The 20,981-nt window shown below is 42.6% G+C and overlaps 1 protein-coding gene across 7 annotated transcripts in view; it reads left to right on the top strand.

The window, feature by feature from the left end:
• The window catches only part of Mlh1 (mutL homolog 1), a 41,556-nt gene that overhangs the window by 5,911 nt on the left and 14,664 nt on the right, over positions 1 to 20,981 (top strand). For 5 of the 7 annotated variants that reach the window (XM_076577180.1, XM_042281810.2, XM_042281811.2 and 2 more), the window contains exons 4-12: positions 2,148 to 2,221; positions 5,344 to 5,416; positions 6,486 to 6,577; positions 7,658 to 7,700; positions 8,072 to 8,160; positions 10,696 to 10,808; positions 14,876 to 14,969; positions 16,849 to 17,002; positions 20,336 to 20,712. In XM_076577180.1, coding sequence (XP_076433295.1) covers positions 6,510 to 6,577; positions 7,658 to 7,700; positions 8,072 to 8,160; positions 10,696 to 10,808; positions 14,876 to 14,969; positions 16,849 to 17,002; positions 20,336 to 20,712 — 938 coding nt within the window. In that variant the 5' untranslated portion in view covers positions 2,148 to 2,221; positions 5,344 to 5,416; positions 6,486 to 6,509. The remainder of the gene's footprint in view (positions 1 to 2,147; positions 2,222 to 5,343; positions 5,417 to 6,485; positions 6,578 to 7,657; positions 7,701 to 8,071; positions 8,161 to 10,695; positions 10,809 to 14,875; positions 14,970 to 16,848; positions 17,003 to 20,335; positions 20,713 to 20,981) is intronic. The other 2 variants (XM_076577184.1, XM_076577182.1) reach the window with 1 other exon arrangement.

Raw genomic sequence — 20,981 nt, 5'->3', positions numbered from 1 at the left:
ATTTGATATACTATTTTATCTACAGAGGCACTGGATATCATGTATTTCTTTATAGAAGTCCCTAATATCACCTATGACGTTTTATCAAAAAATCAAATGTGAATCTGATCAACACTTTCATCCAAACATCAGTGTATGGAAAATGTAGAGGGCATATGGGAATGGTAACGTAAGCCATACTGGGATTAGAAAACTACATACAATAGACTCAGCTGGTAATCCTCACAGGAATAGAGAGCAGAGAAGGAGCAAGGACCTGTAAACTAAAAGATATTTGAAGAGCCTGAGAATCCACCTCATCGGATCCCGCTCTCGCGCCCGCGCGTTCTCTCTCTCTGTCTGTCTCTGTCTGTCTGTCTCTGTCTGTCTGTCTCTGTCTGTCTCTCTCTCTGTCTCTCTCTCTCTCTCTCTCTCTCTCTCTGTCTCTCTCTGTCTCTCTCTTTGAAATAAGGTCTCACTACTATCTCAACAAAAGTAGTCCTGACTGTCCTGGAACTCACAAGGATCTGCTGCTTCTGTCTCCCCAGCACCCCCACACTCACACTTGATTGAATCTTACCTACATCTGAATTTGAGCAAATGGCGATTTTTTTTCTTTTTTTTTCCTTTTCAAGGTAGAAATAGTTGAACATATTGGCCCACTTTCTTCCTAAAAATACATAGGATTGTCTTCTATGAGCAGGTCTTGCCTTACACAGATCTCAAAGTCATTTATATTTTAAGTGTGTTTTATGTTTTGAACCAGGTCTTCTATAGCCCTGGTTGGTCTTGAACTACTTATGTAGTTGAGGCTGGTCTTAAGCTCTAGATCATCCTACCTTTACCTCCAACCTATTGGGATTACAAGCTGCACTACCACACCCAGCTCAAGTCTGTAAGTGTTGAAAATTATATAAGCCAAGCTGGGTGCAATGGTATATGCCTATAATACCAGTACTGAGACAGGACAATTGAGAGTTTGAAACCATCTTGGCTACAAAGGGAGAGAGAAGGATAGACTACACAACCTGGGGAAATCTGGTGATGACCAAGTCATCTCTGAGCCCGAAGAATATTCCCTTTTTTGTTCATTTATTTTTTTGAGATGGGGTCAAGCTCCTTTGCTGATCTCAAAGTCCTGGGTTCAGGTGATCCTCCTGCCTCAGCTGCCCAAGCAGAGCCATGTTGCTTTTAATGAATTGAAACTGCCTCACATGTGTAGATGTTGTTGCACAGACCCGTTGTAGCAATTTTAAATTCATATTTTTATTTTATTTATTTTTTAAAGATTATTTATTATGTATACAGTGTTCTGCTTGCATGTATCCCTTCAGACCAGAAGAGGGAGCCAGATCTCATTACAGATGGTTGTGAGCCACCATGTGGTTGCTGGGAATTGAACCCAGGACCTCTGGAAGAACAGCCAGTGCTTTTAACCTCTGAGTCATCTCGCCAACCCAAAATTCATATTTTAAAAAATATAATTGTTTCTATAAAGCAGTTTTAAGAGATCCTGTTTTGTTTTGTTTTTCTTCTTTCTAAAAGTACATTTTTAATTTCTCAGAAGATACGTCACTGAAAATATATTAAATACATTTGCTACCATTTGGAACTGAAGTGTCCCCTAGAGACCCATGCACCAAAAGCTTGGTCCCCAGTTCATTGTTAGTGGGAGATTATTGAAGCTAAGTAAAGGGGATAGTGAAACCCCTTCCTGTTCCTTTTCTCTTTGGCCTCTGTGGATGTCAGGTGTGAGTGGCTTTGGTCTCCATGACCTCCATGCCAGGATGAATTTGTTCAGCACAGGACTAAAGTGTCAGGACCTACTGACCATCGAGTGGGTCCTCTAAGACCATGAGCTAAGAGAAGCCTTTCGTCTCTAAGTTGATCATCTCATGCGCTGTTAGAGTCATGGGAGCTGTCCCGCACAGCCCTGTGCACCAGCACGAGATACAGTTGCTGTTAACACAGGAAGTGTTTGTAATCCCTCTTGGAGTTTTAATATATGCTCTCCCTAGGGATTAGAGTTTATCTCTTTTTCTTAAAACATCATCAAATTGTTCATTGTTGCTACATGAATGTAGATCAAAAGAGGCAAGTTAGGTAACTTTTGCCTTTGATGAAGCAATGGTGAGTTTTTCTTTCATCTTCTTTCCTCCCCTCCCTAGGCTTTGGCGAGCATAAGCCATGTGGCTCATGTTACTATTACAACCAAAACAGCCGATGGAAAATGTGCATACAGGTATGTGATAATGACTTTTGTGAGGTATTTGATCTCAGTGTGACCCTCCCTAAACATGTTACATTGTTGTTGTTAAGATACTAGTTATCTTCCCTTCCTATGAATAAAGTGTTCATCCACAGGGATGATCATGAGGTGGTACTCTTACTTCATGGCTCCTTTTTAAATTTTAAATACATTTATTTTATATGTATGGATATTTTGACCATATGCATACCTGTGTACCAAGTGCATGTCTGGTGCCTTTGGAGGCCAGAAGAGGGTGTGGATCTCCTGGGACTGGAGTTACAAATGATTGTGTGCTGCCATGTGAGTTCTGGGAATAGAATACAGATCCTCTGCAAATTCCCTGGTCATGAGATGTGTCTTGTAAAGGGATAGTGAAACCCCTTTCTGCTCCTTTTCTCTTTGGCCTCTGTGCTCTGCTGGAAGATCAGCCAGTGCTTTTAACGGCTGAGCCATCTCTAGCCCCACCATGCTGTGGTGGTGCACGCCTTTAATCCCAGCACTTGGGAGGCAGAAGCAAGCGGATCTCTAAGTTTGAGTCCAGCCTGGTCTACAGAGCGAGTTCCTGGACAGCCAGGGCAATGCGGAGAGACCTGAGACCCTGCCTTAAAAAAACAAAAATGAGAGAGAGAGAGAGAGAGAGAGAGAGAGAGAGAGAGAGAGAGAGAGAGAGAGAGAGAAGTTGCAACATAAACATATTGCAAGCACGAAGGTATATATTGCACATAGATTTTCTAAGCAAATAGTAGTTGCTAGTATTATTTTGACTTTGCCCTTTGGTGGGGTCGCACCGTGGGCTAATTACAGGTCTGTGGCTGGGATGCTGAAGACCCACAATTCATTTGCTAGCTCCTGAGCTGCTGGTTTCCTTCAGCCTGTGCCTGCGGCAGCTGGCTGCTGCCTGGCTGTTGTGCTTCCAGTTTCCAGAGGCTCAGAATGGTCCTGGGACAGAACAAAAATGGGATTCAAGAAATCAAAATCATGCTCTGGTTTTTCAGCATTGGCTGCCACTGGCCAAAGACTAGTAGTAGTATCTAATGAGTGCAGAAAGAAGAAAGAAAAGCAAGACAATACATTTAAGCATGCATGTTGTAAAATAAAACAGGAAATTCTGTGTCCTCCATCTTTTTCAGAAGACTAATGTGGGATGTAATAGAGAGTGCTTCAGAGTTTGCAGGGCTGATGTTAGGGGGCTTGATTCTATGTGAATTTGAGTGGTCTGATTGGCATGTTATAAACCAGACAGACAATTGTGAGTTAAGTTTTGTGTAGGTACCCTGAGGTATGAGTTTTGTTTCATGACCTCTGGTTTTGTGTTATGCCTTACCGGCAACTTGTAGTGGCTCCCTTCTGAGGCAGGATGAAATCCAGAGGTATCCTCTTGACATCCAGTGCCTTCCTGAGCTGGATAGTCTTATGTCAACTTGATTCAAGCTAAAGTCATTTGAGAAGAGGGAAGCTCAATTAAGAAAATGCCTCTAGGGCTGGAGAGATGGCTCAATGGTTAAGAGCACTGGCTGCTCTTCCAGATGACCCCAGTTCAGTTCCCAGCATCCACATGGCAGCTCATGACTGTCTATAACTCTAGTTCCAGGGGGATCCAACATCTTTACACAGACATACATGCAGGCAAAACACCAATGTACATGAAATAAAAATTAATTAAAAAGAAAAAGAAAATGCCTCTATAAGATTTGGCTGTAAGATATTTTCTTAATTAGTGATTGATGGTGGAGGCAGCCCATTCTGGGTGGTGCCATCCCTGGGCTGGTGCTCCTGGGTTCTATAAAAGCAGGTTGAGCAAGCCATGTGGAGCAAGCCAGTAAGTAGCACCCTTCCATGGCCTCTGCATCAGCTCTTGCCTCCAGGTTCCTGCCCTGCATAAGTTCCTGTCCTGACTTCTTTGATGATGAACTGTGATATGGAAGTATAAGCCAAATAAATCCTTTCCTCCCCAAGTTGCTTTGGTCATGGTGTTTCATCACAGCAATCACTGGCTGAGACATGTCCCATATGCCCTGAACCCACTTTCCAGCCCCTTCTCTCCTCATATTACCAAGTGCCATGTCTTCCAGAATTCCTTGTTCTCTGACTTATAAGATGCTTTTCTTGCACTATTCTCCTGAAACTATTCCTCCTCAAAGCCTTAATGAGTTTCCTTCCTTTCTGTGATGCTGTCACCTCCCCAGCTCACCTCTCTCCCCAAGGCCGAAGGGTTCTTCCTGCTTTCCAGATCACTTAGCACATTGGTCTACACTTGGATAAAAGACTGTTCCTGTGCCAGATCAAGAACTGTTTTGTTTGTGGGATATTGGGTTTTGTTTTGGTTTTGAGACAGTATTGCTGTGTACCTCTGGCTGCCTGGAACTTGCAATGACCCTCCTGCTTTTGTCTCTTAAGTGCCTGGGATTACAGGTGTGCACTACTGTTGCTGGCTAAGGCCTTTTTTATTATCAGGACCTCAGCAGGCAAATGGTTGCAGAATTGCAGCAATATTTACAGCTACCTTCAGCAATGACAAAGTTAGTAACTCAGAATTTAACAGCTCAGGCAAGGTTTGCTATAATAGGGCTTTAAAATAAAATCTAATTAACAATATATAATATGGCTATGTTATAATGTATTGATACAATTTTTATTTTTAAAATGTGATAATATGGACTGAATCCAGGTAATAGACATGATTATGAAAGAGGTTAGAAAGCACATTGTTTTACTAGTTCTGTTGTGGATTTTTGTTTTGGGTAGTGGATAAGCACATAAAATATATTTTATACTGAAGGTGTAAAATTTAATGTGAAGCACTACAGATTCATTTCTCAATATCTGTTCTAACTGTATAGAAGTTCATTGTGTTATATAGATTTTGGGCCTGGTTAATTTTGGTGTCTGAGGTTTTATTTATTTGCAAGCTTTTTAAAAATAATAATAAAGTTTGTCATTTTAAGTGTGGAGTATTAATGTATTTATTGTTTTATGTAGTTCAGGAACTTGCAAGGCATATCCAGTGTTGAGGTTACAGATATATGCTACTATGCCTATACCATGATTTGTGTTTTTATGCTTTGGATAATCATCCTGTTAGATACTAATAATCTTTTATGTTTTCTGACTAGAGCAAGTTACTCAGATGGAAAGCTGCAAGCCCCTCCTAAACCATGTGCAGGCAACCAGGGTACCCAGATAACGGTAAGAATGGTACATGGGAATAAAACTGGTAACAAACAGCTTTGTAGGAATGCTTGAAGTACAATATAAAATGGCTTTGAGTTTTTGATGTAAAAATCAAATAAATTTTGGCTTCTAATAGAAGTCCCAAGATACCTACGCTTCTAAGTAAGAAAAATGATTATTGCGTTTTATGACATGGCAACCTGTCTACCTTCTTGTCTTTTGTAAGGGGCTGGTAAACATCAATAGCAGAGTAGTTGGCATTGAAAAAACATGGTTGACTTCAGAAGACATGGGTTGGAGTCCCAGTCTTATCTTTCAGTGTGTGTGTGTTTACAGGAAAATCACTTAACATCTCAGAATTTCAGTTTCCAGTGTCTCCAGTGGAAAAAAGAATTCCTACCTGTCTGCCTCAGAGGGCCTCGGGTGGGTCATGTGAATGTTGTTAGTCAAGAAGAAACTCATCATGCAGCCTTATCATAGCATCTCAGTGTCTTTCCAGTCTGGGATCCCATAGAGCACCTCACTTTCATGTTACACTTCTCTGGTCCCTTCACTCCTGACCCCGGCTGTAGCACATCTCAAGTCTTAGGCATGAGAGGCAGGCAGGAGGAGAAACAAACCTGGGCGTCAAAGTGCTGCCTAGAGGGAGCCTTAGCTACATGCATAGTGTGATTGTTGAGAACTCCAAATCATCGCTAGTTTTATGATTTTCTTTAGTTTGAAAAATGTCTCTGAATGCCATGTAATATAGTAATTGATTATAGAGTTACATTCATGTCTTACTCTCTTGAGCAAGACAATAATTTTAAATGTTTTTAGTCCTTTATATTTTTAACAAAAAAACATGCCATAGAGCCATCCCCCGTTATCTGTTTGAGAAGTCAGTGAATGTGCATGTAGGAAAAATACCCTTTAATTCCTTTGTTGATGCTTCCTTCCCCCTTTCCCCTCCCTGAGTCAGGACTTAGGACAGTGCTGTTGGTAATGTCACTGGTTCATGACCTTGAGATCCAGCTTTAGGTAGACACTGCAAAGCTTTCCACACACATCCATGAACTTACAAGACAACTGGATCTCTCTTCAGGTGGAAGACCTTTTTTACAACATAATGACAAGGAGGAAAGCTTTGAAAAATCCAAGTGAAGAGTATGGGAAAATTTTGGAAGTTGTTGGCAGGTACTGTCTGAAATCTGGGAGTGAGTCCTTGAGCTCTGTCATTAAAGGAATGTGCCTCAGCACTTATAAATTGAGAGTATTTGAAAACTGGATGCAGACAACAAAGCTGGCCTATGTGCTGGTCTGGTCCGGTTTGCTCATCAGCCCTGAGTCTTGACTCATCTTTCCAGGGGCACAGTTGGTCTCTTTTTGGTGGGGTTCACTGCTGGTTGATGAAGCGAACTGGTCTTACCTACCTTGAGCCAAAAAGAAATCACTGAACAGTTGCTCACTGGGTAGGAAGAGGTAAGACAGGGTATTCTCTTCTGCCTCTGCTTTGAAGGTCTGTTCTGGACAGTGCTATGGTTGGCATTACTGGGATTCATGGTTCTGTGCCCACAGCTCTGGGGAAACTTCTTGGTTGGCAGTCTTTACTTGGCATGCCTTAGGAGGGATGGGATTAAAGGAGTTTCCCAAAGCAACTTGGAGGCTGTTAATAGGAAAAGGGGACTGAGAGCAGCTAAAAGCAGAATTGTGTTTCAATAAATGTAGTATATTTGTACAAATGGGTTCTAAATGTGGTAAGGTGGAAAATTGTTATTTAATAAATGCATCTCATTAAACACGGTACTTTGGTTCATGGGGTTGGTGAACAGAAGAGTGATAAAGTTGTCTTCAAAAAGGCTGTGGAGATACTGGAGCAGGACCCAGCAGCCGGGAAAAAGCAGTGGGGAGAATCAAGTACAGAGGGTAAATATGAGTGTGAAGGATGTCCTGATGGTAGCCAAGGACTTCTGATATCATGAAAATAATCCTGTAGGTTCAGATTGTGCCAAGATCCAGTCAGCAGCCTGTAACATTCTGTGTTTTGTTTGACATAGTCACATTTGGCAGTGTTATCTCCATGAGTCTCTGTTGCTTTGTTTTCTTGTGGATAATATAGGTTATACCAAGGTATTTTGATTGTACGTATATTGTACATATCTTTGTTTAAGTCACCTTCTTCTTATAAATCTACCAATTTATTTAATTAAAAGTAGATCTCTGAATTTATTATGCATTTGACTATCCTCTGCTTAGCTTTTACCTTTTCTTTTTCAGGTATTCAATACACAATTCAGGCATTAGTTTCTCAGTTAAAAAAGTAAGTCATGATTTTTTCAAAAAGATATATTCATTTTTGTTTTATATGTACAAATGTTTCTCCTGCATGTATTTCTCTGCACCATGTACATGCCTGGTGCCCACAGAGTCCAGAAGAAGGTCATCCAATCCCCTGGAAGTGGAGTTACGGATGGTTGTGAGTGCTGTGTGGATGCTGGGAAAAGAACTTGGGACCTCTGCAAGAGCCTCAGCCAGTGTCTTAATGCCTGATCCACCTCTCCAGTCCCTAAGTTAGGATTTTGAAGGACAGTTTGTATTAGGAAAGAAAAGTAGGAGATTTTTAAGAAATAATTCTACTTCTCATCCAGTAATGCCATTGGATGTCAAGTCACCATGCTGTCTGTTTTCCAGCAAGGTGAGACAGTGGCCGATATCAGAACACTACCCAATGCCACAACCGTGGACAACATTCGTTCCATCTTCGGAAACGCTGTTAGTCGGTATGTGAGTAATCCATGGTTAACAAAATCTTTCGAATCCCTTCTGTTGATTCATCAACCCATTGCATTATTTTCAAACCTGCCGAGACAATGGATGCTGTTAGAGTTGGTGTAGTCAGATATCCAGGCCTGTTTTCATGTTTCACGTTCGTTGATCCAGTCTCTATCTCATGTAATCAGTGCTCTCTGGGAGTTTTGTCTCCTGAATGCTGTGCCTGTATATACACTTGTTCTTTTGGACTTTGTTTTCCAAATGTTTGTAATTTAGAATTCTGTCACCCTTAATGTTCCTGTTTTCCTTTTATTGCACTATTGCCAGGTGAGGATTTAATTTACTTGTCATTCAGCATTGATTAATTGCCTTTCTTATTTCAAGATTTGTATCAGAAGTTAGGGGTGTAAAGGTGAATGAAATTTTTGTTTCCTTTTTTATTTATTTATTTATTTATTTATTTATTTATTTATTTATTTATTTATTTATTTTGGTTTTTCAAGGCAGGGTTTCTTTGTGTAGCTTTGGAGCCTGTCCTGGAACTCACTCTGTAGACCAGGCTGGCCTTGAATTCACAGAGATCCATCCACCTGTCTCTGCCTCCCAAGTGCTGAGATTAGAGGCGTGTGCCACCACCACCCGGCGAAATTTTCTGTTCTTAAAGACTACATTTGCTGGTGTTAGCAGCCCGTCATTAACAAAGAAGGCCCAAGAGAAGAATTTGCTTATATTACGAGTTCCTCTTGAGCGCCCCTCTATTTGTAAAACCCACCATTTCCATCACAGGTTTCTTGCTAGGAATTCCTGATTTGGACTTCACAAAGTCCCTAAGGCCCACGCCATACCCCAGGTGACAGTATTAAGATTCTTCCTGTGCCAAGCATACATGAGGCACACATGGAGCCAACCGAATCTGCCTTGACTTTTCCAAGGTCTCTAAAGCATCATTGGCAGTTGTCCTAGGACTGAGATTCTGCTTCCAAGGACAAACTGTTGGTTCTTTGAGTCAAACCAAAGGAAGAAGGAGTCCACTTGTCACCACCTTTTCTTCCTAATTAAATGTAAATGAGTTCATTTACAAAGCTGTACTCCTAGATCAAAGGAAGATCTCTGTTCTACAGGGTAACTTTTAAGAGCTTTTGACAAGATTTTAAGACTGAACACTAGTTATGGACTCCCTAGGAGCTATAAGAGATTGGATATGGTCCCTAGAGAGCATTTCCAGAAGTAGGTTTCCAAAGAAAACAAAAAACAAAAACATGAACAAGCTGGGCGGTGGTGGGGCACCCCTTTAATCCCAGCACTCAGGAGGCAGAGCCCGGCGGATCTCTGTGAGTTAGAGGCCAGCCTGGGTTATCAAGTGAGTTCCAGGATAGGCTCCAAAACTACACAGAGAAACCCTGTCTCGGAAAAAGGAAGAGAGAGAGACAGACAGAAACAGAGAGAAGGAAGGAAGGAAGGAAGGAGAGAAAGAGAGAAAGAAAGAGAGAGAGAGAGAGAGAGAGAGAGAGAGAGAGAGAGAGAGAGAGAGAGAAAGAAAGAAAGAAAGAAAGAAAGAAAGAAAGAAAGAAAGAAAGAAAGAAAGAAAGAAAGAAAGAAAAGGAAAGAAAAGAAAAGAAAAGAAAAGAAAGAGAAGTAGGTTTCCAAACTGGCCTGAGACATTGGAGAAAGGAACGGTCTGTGGGTCAGTGTGTCTGTACAGCACTGCAGGCTGCACTCTGCTCCCTAGGACTCAGAGGACATGTTACTGCAGGAAGAGAATCTCTGGTCTACACAGCAAAGTCTAGTGAGTGTTGTACTGTAGTAGGGATATAGTAGTGAACAGATGGAGTGAATCTTGCTCTCTCAGGACTCTAGTTGGAAGGAAGTGAGATAATTATGCCATTCATTAGCAGGCTGTGCTGGTGCCTCAAAGAAAAATAACAGGACAAGAAGGGAAATCTCTGGAGTCTGTGAAGACTGAAATGGAATGTGAAGGCTGCTAGGAATTACCTAGTTGCCAAAAGGTTCATTCTGAAAACTTAGGAAGAAATAAGTATGGCTTTTCAGAGAGACCGACTGACTCTTGTTTACCTGTCCTTACCAATAAACACTCTTGGGCACTTCATTGATGCTGTGCAGTACAGTAAAGGTTCAGGTCAGCAGAGATGAGTTTTGGGACTTACAGCTTTGGGGGTTAGTGACGATAAAATTTCAAGCAAAGTAAGGATTGAGAGCTTAGACTCATCTTTACTTCTCAGCAGTTGGAGTAGTGTCCCACACTCAACATAAGTACCTGAAAACACTGAGAAGGTGGGTGGATAGATGGATGGACAGATGGTGTAGACTCATGGGACCTCAGCTGAACCTAGGCTCAGGCCTTTCTTTTTTCTTTTTTCTTTTTTTTTTTTTTTTTTTTTCCAGAGTTGGTTTATGGGAAAGAGCCCTGGGTTTTTTGTTTTTGTTTTGTTTTTTTGTTTTTGTTTTTTTTCCTATTGTGATTCTTTTATAATGTGAGATTTCTTATACTTAGAAAAATCTCAAAATTTCTCTTTTCTAAACAGAGAGCTGATAGAAGTTGGGTGTGAGGATAAAACCCTGGCTTTCAAAATGAATGGCTATATATCCAATGCGAACTACTCTGTGAAGAAGTGCATTTTCCTACTCTTCATCAACCGTAAGTGAGAAAGAGCCAAGTGTCTGCACATAGAGCTTTATGGACCTGGAGAGTTTCTGACTCACGGGTTCAATTGCACAGGGAAAAACTTCATGTCAGAATTTAGCCCTGTTTTATCTTTAGTCTGTGGTGCTGGCTGTCACAGTCTGGTTCGTTACCTGGAGCTGTGCAGGCCAGAATGCCCTCCTCAAATGCATCACAGCCTTGCATCACAAGCAGGTCCAACTCTACCCGAGGTCAGGGCTGCTTTTCCACATTGTACAGCAGAAAACCAAGACTTGGGTATAAGCATTGTCACTAAAAAGCTGAATCCTAAGACCCTTGAGAGTTTTTCTTTTAAAGAATTAAATTTATAACACTAAGGATAATTCTAGAAATCAAGGAGGAAATTAAATTACCTTGAATTAGTTCTTTTCTCTCTGATGACTATTATTTACATGATTCTTATTAAGTGCCATTTGACTTTTGGAGTTGTGTGGCTTAATTATATATTGCAAGGGTTGGATGGTGCTAGAGTACATTGCCCCCCAATCCCCACAGTCTCAACTTAGCTTCTGTTCAGATGCAGGAAGCATCTTCCCATTCATTTGATTTTCATATTCTTTTTTTATTATTAAAATTTTTTATTCATTTTACATATCAATCACAGATCCCCCTCTTCCCTCATCCCACCCCTCCAGCCTCCCGCCACCTCCTGCTCCAACCCACCCCCAATTTCCTCCTACAAGAAGGTAAGGCCTCCCTTGAGGAGTCAGCAGAGCCTGGTACATTCAGTTGAGGCAGGTCTAAGCCCCTCCCCTTGCCTCAAGGCTATTTGAGGTGTCCCACCATAGGTAGTGGGCTCTAAAAAGCCAGCTCATGCACCAGAGATGGATCCTGATCCTACTACCTGGGACCCATTAAGCAGAGGGCCTAGCTTCAAAGTTGTTTTTTTGTTTTTAAGCAAAATTGGAGTTTACTAAGAATCACTTTTTAATACAGATTTAAGATGGGTATTGAGGGAATGAAAGAGGAAGACTTAGGAAGGATAGTATACACCTAAGACATGGGTATAGGCTTTGAAAATAAATTTATTCATTTTGCATGTATGAATGTTTTGCCTCCATGTATATTTGTCTACCATGTGTATGCCTAGTGCCCTTGGAGGCAAGAAGTGGTTGGATCCCCTGGAACTAGAGTTAAGGATGCTTGTGAACTACCATGTGGGTGCTGGGAACTGACCTGGGCCCTCTGCAAAGCAACAGGTGCTCTTCACTGCTGAGCCATCTCTCCAGCCCGGGGGTATATGGGCTTCTTTAGAGAGAGTGTCACCTCTAACATGGGTTTTTGGTTTGTTTTTTTTTTAAAGGCATAGATATATTTACTTTGTTTCTTAATTTGTATACAAAGTAAAAGGTTTCATGGCATTTTCATGCATACATTTTGTCCATCCTCAGCTCCCCTCCCCCTGCCTGTGCCCTTCCATGCCTAGTAGTTCCATTTCCATTTTCATGTCACAGTGGTCTGTCCCATGCCACATTTGTCTACCTAAGTTAACTGAGTTAACTTAGTTCCTGAGTTAACTCACTGTAATTTCCAGTTCAATTTGTTTTTCTGTAAACTTAATGATTTCATTTTTCTTTATGACTTAATAAAATTACTTTGTATGTATAGACCACATTCTCATTATTTATCTGGTGATAAACATCTAGGATGATTCTGTTTTCTTGCTATTGTGCATAGCACAGCAGTGTACATGTGCACATGTAGCTCTGTGGTGTCTTACAGGTCCTTTGCCTTTAATGGAAAGCATTTCATCATAAGTTTAGTTCTTAAATTCTTTGTTTGCTATTGGAAATTGTATATTTTCTTCCTTTTTTAGCAGTAAGTGGCTATAATGTCTCAAATTATACATCTTAAAACAAAATTTTTATTTGTGTGTGCCTGTGTGTGCGTGTGCACACTCATACATGCATGAATGTGGGAGTGCAGTGCCTGCAGAGTTCAGAAGAGAGAGTTGGTTCCCTAGAGCTAGAGCTTCAGGTAGTGATGAGCTGCCTGATGTGGGTTCTGGGGTCCTGTGTAAGAGCAGCAGCAAGAGCCACTTCTCTAGCCTCCAAGTCATGTATGTTTACAGCAGTTGTTCAGAGCGATCCAGGAGCGGTTAGGAGAGGCCAACCACTGGTAGACAGGTCCTCTTAATGCCATTTATGTTAGCAGACATTTTCCCTACTATCCCAAAGGCTTATCATGTGCAAGTCTTGGGAATAGCATTTTATTTGTTTTGTTCTAAACGTAAGATTAACAGCACTGAGGGACAGTATGAAGGCTCAGCAGGTAAAGGTACTTGTCAGCAAGCCTGATGACCTACCTGAGTTTGGGTCCCAGGACCCACACAGTACTCCTGCAAATTGTCCTCTGTCTTAGTTAGGGTTTCTATTGCTGAGAAAAGACACCATGGCCACAGCAACTCTTAATAAGGAAAACATTTAATTGGGGCTGGCTTACAATTTCAATATTTAGTCCATTATCGTCATGGTAAGAAGAATGGCATCATGCAGGCAGACATGGTGCTGGAGAAGAGCTGAGAGATCTCCATCTGCATCCACAGGCAGCAGAAGGAGACTGTGAACCCCATTGGACAGTTTGTTCACAATGGCAAAAACAGGCCAGTTTCCTCTTCTGTCCTCCTGTGTATGCTCAGCTCACCAAGGGAGCGTGGACGAAGGTCACTGTGATAGCCAGCCTCACTTTGAGAGACTTTGACAGATTTGCTCCATCTGTCTTGTCAGATACACCACTAGACCTGTGTCCTCACTCAGAACAATTGTCTCCTTGCTGATAAAGTCATCACTCTTTAGAAATATAAAGATGGGACATATCCTCAGCTGCCAGTTCACAGTTCATCAAGCTGTCCTTTAAAATCTGTCTCAGGAGAAAAGAGAGCTAGGTTTTTCTGAAAACAGATCTTCCTCCGTCTTTAGTCTTAACTTCTAGCCTTTATCTGTGGCGCCAAGCCTGCGTCATTTAAATTACCTTAACCATGCGTAGAGCTGTTGGACTGCCTGAAGTGCTGGAGAGCTTGCTCTTACCCTTCACCATTTAGTATGGAACCTGTTGTGAATATTATTTTAAGATGTGTTACACTTATTTATGCTATAGAATATTTGTTTAATGATATAAAGATATGTTGCATTCTTTTATTTTGCATTTGTTTAACTCTGTGAAGCTATTTTACTTTGCCTGTCTAAAACACCTGATTGGTCTAATAGAGATCTACATGGCAGGAGAGAGAAGTAGGTGGGGCTGTTGGGCAGAGAGAATAAATAGGAGGAGAAATCTAGGGAAGAGAGCACAAAGAGCAAGGAAAAGAGGAGAGGAGGACGCCAGGGACCAGCCACCCAGCCACCCAGCCAGCCACGGAGTAAGAAGGAAAGAAAGATATATAAAAAGAAAGGTAAAAAGCCCAGAGGCAAAACATAGTTAAAGAGAAACAGGATAATTGAAGTTAGAAAAGCTGGCTAGAAACAAGCTGAGCTAAGGCTGGGCATTCATAAGTAAGAATAAGTCTCTGTGTTTATTTGGGAGCTGGGAGGCGGCCCCAGAGAGTAAAGTGACCAACTGCAGGACCCTCGTGTTGGAACTCCTTGGACAGAGCTAGCTGCCTCTCGTCTCTCGTGTGTCACATGTGTCACGCACACCTCTGTTGCAGTGCTGGACACTTGGCTGGACTACGTTAGTTTTCCCCGCTGTGGTCTCTCTCACCTTTTGCCGTGGGTGATTGGTAGCTTTGTCTCTTTGGATTAAAACATCTGAGGACTGCTGAGGTCCAAAGACATAAAGCCAGTGTACAGGAGCTTGTGGGGAAAGGAGTGAGGAGGCAGAATTGGACACCTCTCGTCTTTTCTGCTGCTTGATGAGAGGAAGAGCCCCAAACCTGTAGGAGATGCTGGGAAGTGGTGATGGATAAAGGGCGTCTGATAAGGTTGTCGCTCCAGAGGTGTTCTTCCCAAGGTGACTTCATGATGCACCTGTGGCCTCGTCTTGAAGGATGATTTTGAACTGGGTACTCTCCTTTTGCTTTTCAGACCGGTTGGTAGAATCAGCTGCCTTGAGAAAAGCCATAGAAACTGTATACGCTGCATATTTGCCCAAAAACACACACCCATTCCTGTACCTCAGGTAATGTAATGTAGCCTCTCTGAGATCCTCAGTGTCCCTCCGTGAAAGAGATTGCCTAGCCGTGTTCAGCCCGGGCTGATCCTGAGCACTGCTGGCGAAAGGATGCTCTGTCCTCCCCCTGGAAAACAGCCCGGTTCTCACGCAGGGAGTCTGTGGTTCCTCCTGCTGGGGTCATGAAACAGCATCCTGCCCTGTGGGCAGTCTTTAAACATTTTTAAAGATTTTATTTGTGTATTTACTGGAGAGGATAGAGAGAGCAGAAAAGCAAGCATGGGGCACAGAACACATGTGGAAGTCCAAAGGCTCTTTTGTGGGGTCGGTTTTCTCCCCTCATCTCTGTGGATTCTGGTTGGTGGGCCTGCATGCTAACTGCCTTTGCCTACCTGCCTTCCTGTAGGGTTCTTGTCTTAGCTTGGCAGATCCCAGTGGCTTACTTAAATAATTTGGCAGTCATTTTTCAGTTACCACACATATAGTTTATGGCTTGCCTTATTCAGACCAAACACCCCCAAAAAAGTCAGGGTCTCTTCCTTGTTTCTTGTTCTGCTTGTCTGAAGAAACGTTTAAAAACCAAGAGTGACCATTCTCTTTGCAACAAGGCTACACAAAGGACCAGTTCATACTGAGATCTTTGAGGTTTGAAACCTTAGACTTCTGGCAGAAACTGTGTTGGAAGTTCATTCTTAGCTGAGCCTTCTAGAACAGTCCTATAAACTCAGCATTTGGGAGAATTTTAAGTTCCAGGCCAGTGTGGCAAGAACCTCTCTCAAAAAAGTTGTCTTTGTTCTGCTCTTACGGGAATGGTTCATGATGGCTCTTCGATGAGATCAGGCATGTTCAGGGTGCTCTGGCCGGAGACTAAAGTCGTTTTTAGATTTAATGTGCAGTTGTTGACTCCATCTTGTGTTTCTTCGCTGGGTAATGAATCCATAATGTCATCAGTGTGTTCTGTCTTTGTACTAGGTGGGATCTAAACAGGAGATAGAAATCATGCAGCAGAACAAGGAAAGTTTATTGAAAAAAATCACATACTGAATTCAAATCAGGGAGCTGAGTCGTAAGGGATGAGTGGCAGGAGAACAGGTGCAGAGAGCAGCCGTCCCCGGGGCTGAGATATTAATAGAGCTTCTCGCCTTCGTCCTTCAGTACTCTGTGCTGAGACAAAGCCGATGAGAGAATGTCACTGGCTTGCTGCCCTGGGGGAAGTGGGGAGGCACTCCTCTCCACCCTGAGGAACTGCTGTGGGGTGCACTGCCTACCAGAAGAAATGACCTGCCACTGGCTTGGCGTGCAAGAAGTCTGACAGACTTGTTCCTAAAGCTGGCTTAGGAACTCCTCCCTCACCCCTGTAGTAGCCTCTACCGACAGAGCTTCATAGCACAAAGCTCCATTGTCAGCAAGCCATGACAGATGGACTGGGAGGGGGGTAAGAACTCTGAGGTGACTAGCAAGTTGTTGGTTTTTTTTTTCCCCTGAAAAGTGAGTGGAGAGGACAGTTTGATAGTTACCTATCTTTAAAGCTGAGAAAACATTCAGACAAGTTAGGTACTTGCCTGAGGTCACAATCCAACAGTTCTAGAGAGCTGATAGCTGACCTGTAATAACTACCATACCCATGTAAGGTGCCTTGTATATACTTAATTCCCATTGTAAATCTGTGCAGTGAGGAGAGCTGTTGTGTCCACTTTATAAATGAAACTAAGGCCAAGAAAGATGGTGCACAGCTCCTCGATACCAGAGGTGGCACTCAGTCTCTCTGACTTGATCCTGAACTTTGAGGCTGTGGTGATTGGGCCTCTCCACATTGTCTAGTCACCACATGGAGATTTTCCCATCTTTTGTGATCTCTCTCTCTCTCTCTCTCTCCCCCTCCCCCCAGTTTGGAAATCAGTCCCCAGAATGTAGATGTCAATGTGCATCCCACCAAGCATGAAGTTCACTTTCTGCATGAAGAGAGTATCCTTGAGCGCGTGCAACAGCATGTCGAAGGCAAGCTCTTGGGCTCCAACTCGTCCAGGATGTATTTCACCCAGGTGAGGGCGTCTACCTCCATCTACCTCCGCCGTCCTCTGAGCCCTTGCTGCTTCAAAATGTGTTCAGATCATAAAAACTCAGACTGTTTTAATGTAATTTTGAATTGTCTTTGTACTGCTTTGATAGTTTTCTTTCAGTAACATTTTTCTCTGGTGTGTGTGTGTGTGTGTGTGTGTGTGTGTGTGTGTGTGTGTGTGCGCGTGCGTGTATGTGTGTGTGTGTGTTCCATGCACATGTGTGCAGGTCATGCAGCCGCACACTTGTATGCAGAGGCCAGAGCAGGATGTTGAATTTTTTTTTCTATCTCCTTATTGCCTTGAGCCTGGCTTCCCCTGCACTGGTGCTCTCTGAGCGAGGCTGACGGGCACATGGGATCTCAGGATCTGCCTGTCTGCCTCAGTGATGGGGCAATAGATGCTGTAGCCAGGCCAGACTTGACTGGAGTGCCGGACATTTGAATCAGGTCCTCATGCTTGCTCAGCAGATGTTCCTGCCACTGAGCCATCCTCCCAGCCCCTCTTCTGCATTGTGACTGTCTTCAAAGAAAGTGTTCCCTTTTGAATAGAGGGAACACCTTTCTTTGTTTTTGTTGTTATGCATATTTCTGAGCACAGGTGAAATTAAATGGTACATATACCTGTTATCCAGCTTTAACAACACCAGTGTTTGCCCTGCTGGTTTAACTATTCCTATCTTGCTTAGTGAAGGGGAAAGTACATATGAAAGCACATTTTAGACATTGATTTCTTCCTAATACTTCATTATACATCTAAGAAGTTTCTATATAACATAATATAAATACTACACCTAATAAAATTAATATCAATAACATCATTTACTACTTAGTCTATATTCAAATGTCTTAATTATCGAGAGAGTCCGTTTAATACCACCTGTGTTCACATCTGTATCTAGTGATGTCCAGTCATATTTGCTTCTTACATTTTTTAAATCTCTTAAGTTGGTGCTCTCTTTGTGTATTTATTATTTTGGGGGAAACAGGGTTTCATAGCCTAGAATGGCCTTGAATTTGCTTGTAGCTGAGGAAACTTGAACTTCTGATCCTCCTGCCTCTGCCTCCCAAGAACTGGGATTACAGGTGTGTGCCACCAGGCCTGCCTTCAAGTCTCTTCAGTCTCTCTGAGTTAAGTAAAGCCACTGCCTTTCTTTTATCTGGGGGACGTACACATGTACTATGGCGAGCATGTGGAGATCAGAAGGTGACTTTCCCAGTCAGTGTTCCCCTTCTAGCCTGTGACTTCCAGGACTTAACCCAGGTTATCAAGTTTGGCCACAAGCACTTTTACCCACTGAGCCATCTTGACAGTCCTGGCTTATCCTTTTTTAAAAAATGCTGTTCTCAGTGACTTCTCTAGGTTTCCTGTAGCATAATGTGCATTTGGATTGGTTGATTGTTTCTTTGTGGTGTTATTTAACTCTCTCTGATCCTCTGTACTGCCTTTGAGTTGGAATCTAGAGGCATAACTATATTCAGACACCAAACATGCTTCTTTTTTTAAATTAATTTATTTTTACCTTATGTGCAATGGTGTTTTGCCTGCATGTATGTATGTGTAAGGCTGTTGGATCCCCTGGAACTGGAGTTACAGACAGTTGTAAGCTGCCATATGGGTGCTGGGAATTGAACCCAGGTCCTCTGGAAGAGCAGCCAGTGGCTCTTAACCTCTGAGCCATCTCTCAGCCCCTTAAAAACATTCTTTTGCCTAGAATCTTTTCACTTGTAAATTTTGTTCATTCTGGTTTGATCCATCAAAAAAAAAAAAAAAAGCCATATCATCATATCTTAGTTTTCCATACTGGCAGTGGCCCTCTCTCACAGTGTTGTAAATTCTCATACTCCGATCCAAGTGGTGATGTTTGGATGTTACAAACTATGGCTAAAAGAGACATAACAGAATTTAGCATTTGAGGCATTTGACCGTATGTACTGATCGGTGGTGTTAGGTACATTCACATCATTGTTGATTTGGCTCAGAACTTCCTGAATCACAACCTACAGTCAGTTTGCCTGTCACCCTGCCCCTCCCATTCATTTTATACCAGTAATTCTTCATCTGAAGACGTCCTTTGTTGGGTTCATTCGTGTGTCCATCTTCCTCTTTTTGGTGGGAAGGAGCCAAATCACTGGGCATGTTTCTGCTATGGGTGAATGGGATAGGGCTGAAGCTTTCCTGTGGGGGAGAGAGAGAGAGAGCACACAGTGAAACTTGAACCTGGGTGGTAAGTCCCTGCCTCCACAGCAGGAGTACATTGGGCTGGAATCCAGAGTGGCTGCATCAGAATCATCCCCTGCTGGGCCTTGTCCCTGTCATTCTCTCCCTGTGTTTCAATTATGAACATCAAGACGTCAGGAGAATCTGTTGAACATTTTACTTTTCTCTTGAGGAAGGCATAAGTGTATGTCCCCCTCCATCACAGTGAGTCTTGGGAGTTCAGTGGAGTTTTCTGCGTCTCTCACAGTGGGATTGGTATTTGGTAACTAGAATCTGGGACCCTGGGGTTTCCACTGCTTCTGGGTAGTCACTGGTTTTTATACACCAGTGGACAGAATAAAGAAAGGAAATGTATTTAAAAGTAGAATTCTCGCTAGGCGGTGGTGGTGCACACCTTAATTCAGTACTCGGGAGGCAGAACCAGGCAGATCTCTGTGAGTTTGAGGCCAGCCTGGTCTACAGAGCGAGTTCCAGGACAGGCACCAAAACTACACAAAAAACAAAAAACAAAACAACAACAACAACAAAAGTAGAATTCTTAGGCTATAGTTCAGTGAGTGGTAGAATACGCATTTATTATGTGAGAGGCCTGGGGTCAGTCCCCTGACAAAGAAATTAAAAAACAACAAAAACCCAAACTGTGGAATGGTAGTTGCCAGGGCCTGGGATGAGGAGGGAATGGGAAGTCTAGTGTGAGTTGGGAGGGGTGAAATGGATGCACAGCTGTGTGAATGTATTCACTGCCATGGTATTCTAGCTTAAAAATAGTTTAAAATGGTATGTTTTATGCAATGGTATGTTTTATGCTGTGTGTTTTACCATAAAAATAAAATCTTTTTATAGTAGAAAAATAGACAAAATATAAAAATTTTTCACTTTTTATTTCAACCTAGTTTTAAGATTATAAGAACTTTGCTTAATTTTTGAATGTTATGCTTATGAACATTTTATACTCCTTTAATGAAATTTGCTTCTGCACTGATACCTGATATAACGCCATCTGGCTCTGATGTCTTCATCCAGTACTGTTCTTTTTTGGGATCTGGGTATTTATGTGCTAAAGTCTGACCCTTTCCTCTGTCTTCTCTTTTGAAACAGACCTTGCTTCCAGGACTTGCTGGACCCTCTGGGGAGGTGGTTAAACCCACGACAGGTGTGACTTCCTCATCTACTAGTGGAAGTGGTGACAAGGTCTATGCTCACCAGATGGTCCGTACAGACTCCCGGGACCAGAAGCTTGACGCCTTTCTACAGCCTCTGGGCAAGGTTCTGCCCAGCCAGCCCCAGGACCCTGTCCAAGGGGGGAGAACAGAGGGCCCTCCTGAAGAAGTCGTGCAGAAGGATGAGGAGATGGTTGAGCTCCCAGCCCCGACAGAAGCAGCTGCCGTCAGTCAGAACTTGGAGAGGGACGCAGGAAGAGGGGTTTCTGAAGCAGCACAAAAAGCAGCACCCTCTTCCAGTCCAGGCAACCCCAGGTGTGGCCTCCTTTGTTCTCCATTAAAACTGTCTTCTAGCAGGTTCTCCACAAATGAGTTGTGCCTTCTGCTACTGTGTGCATTTGACAGTGGCTCACGTGGTTTCCTGTGAGTCTTACATGTTCGTGGTTTATGTCTTAGTAACACATTGGAAGGATTTATTTATTTATTATATATACAGTATTCTGTCTGCATGTATGCCTGCAGGTAAGAAGAGGGCACCAGATCTCATTATAGATGGTTGGGAGCCACCATGTGGTTTCGGGAAT

Source organism: Peromyscus maniculatus, chromosome 7, assembly GCF_049852395.1.
Source record: "Peromyscus maniculatus bairdii isolate BWxNUB_F1_BW_parent chromosome 7, HU_Pman_BW_mat_3.1, whole genome shotgun sequence".
Classification (NCBI taxonomy): Eukaryota; Metazoa; Chordata; class Mammalia; order Rodentia; family Cricetidae; genus Peromyscus; species Peromyscus maniculatus.
This window is presented reverse-complemented; position numbering and strand designations above follow the sequence as displayed.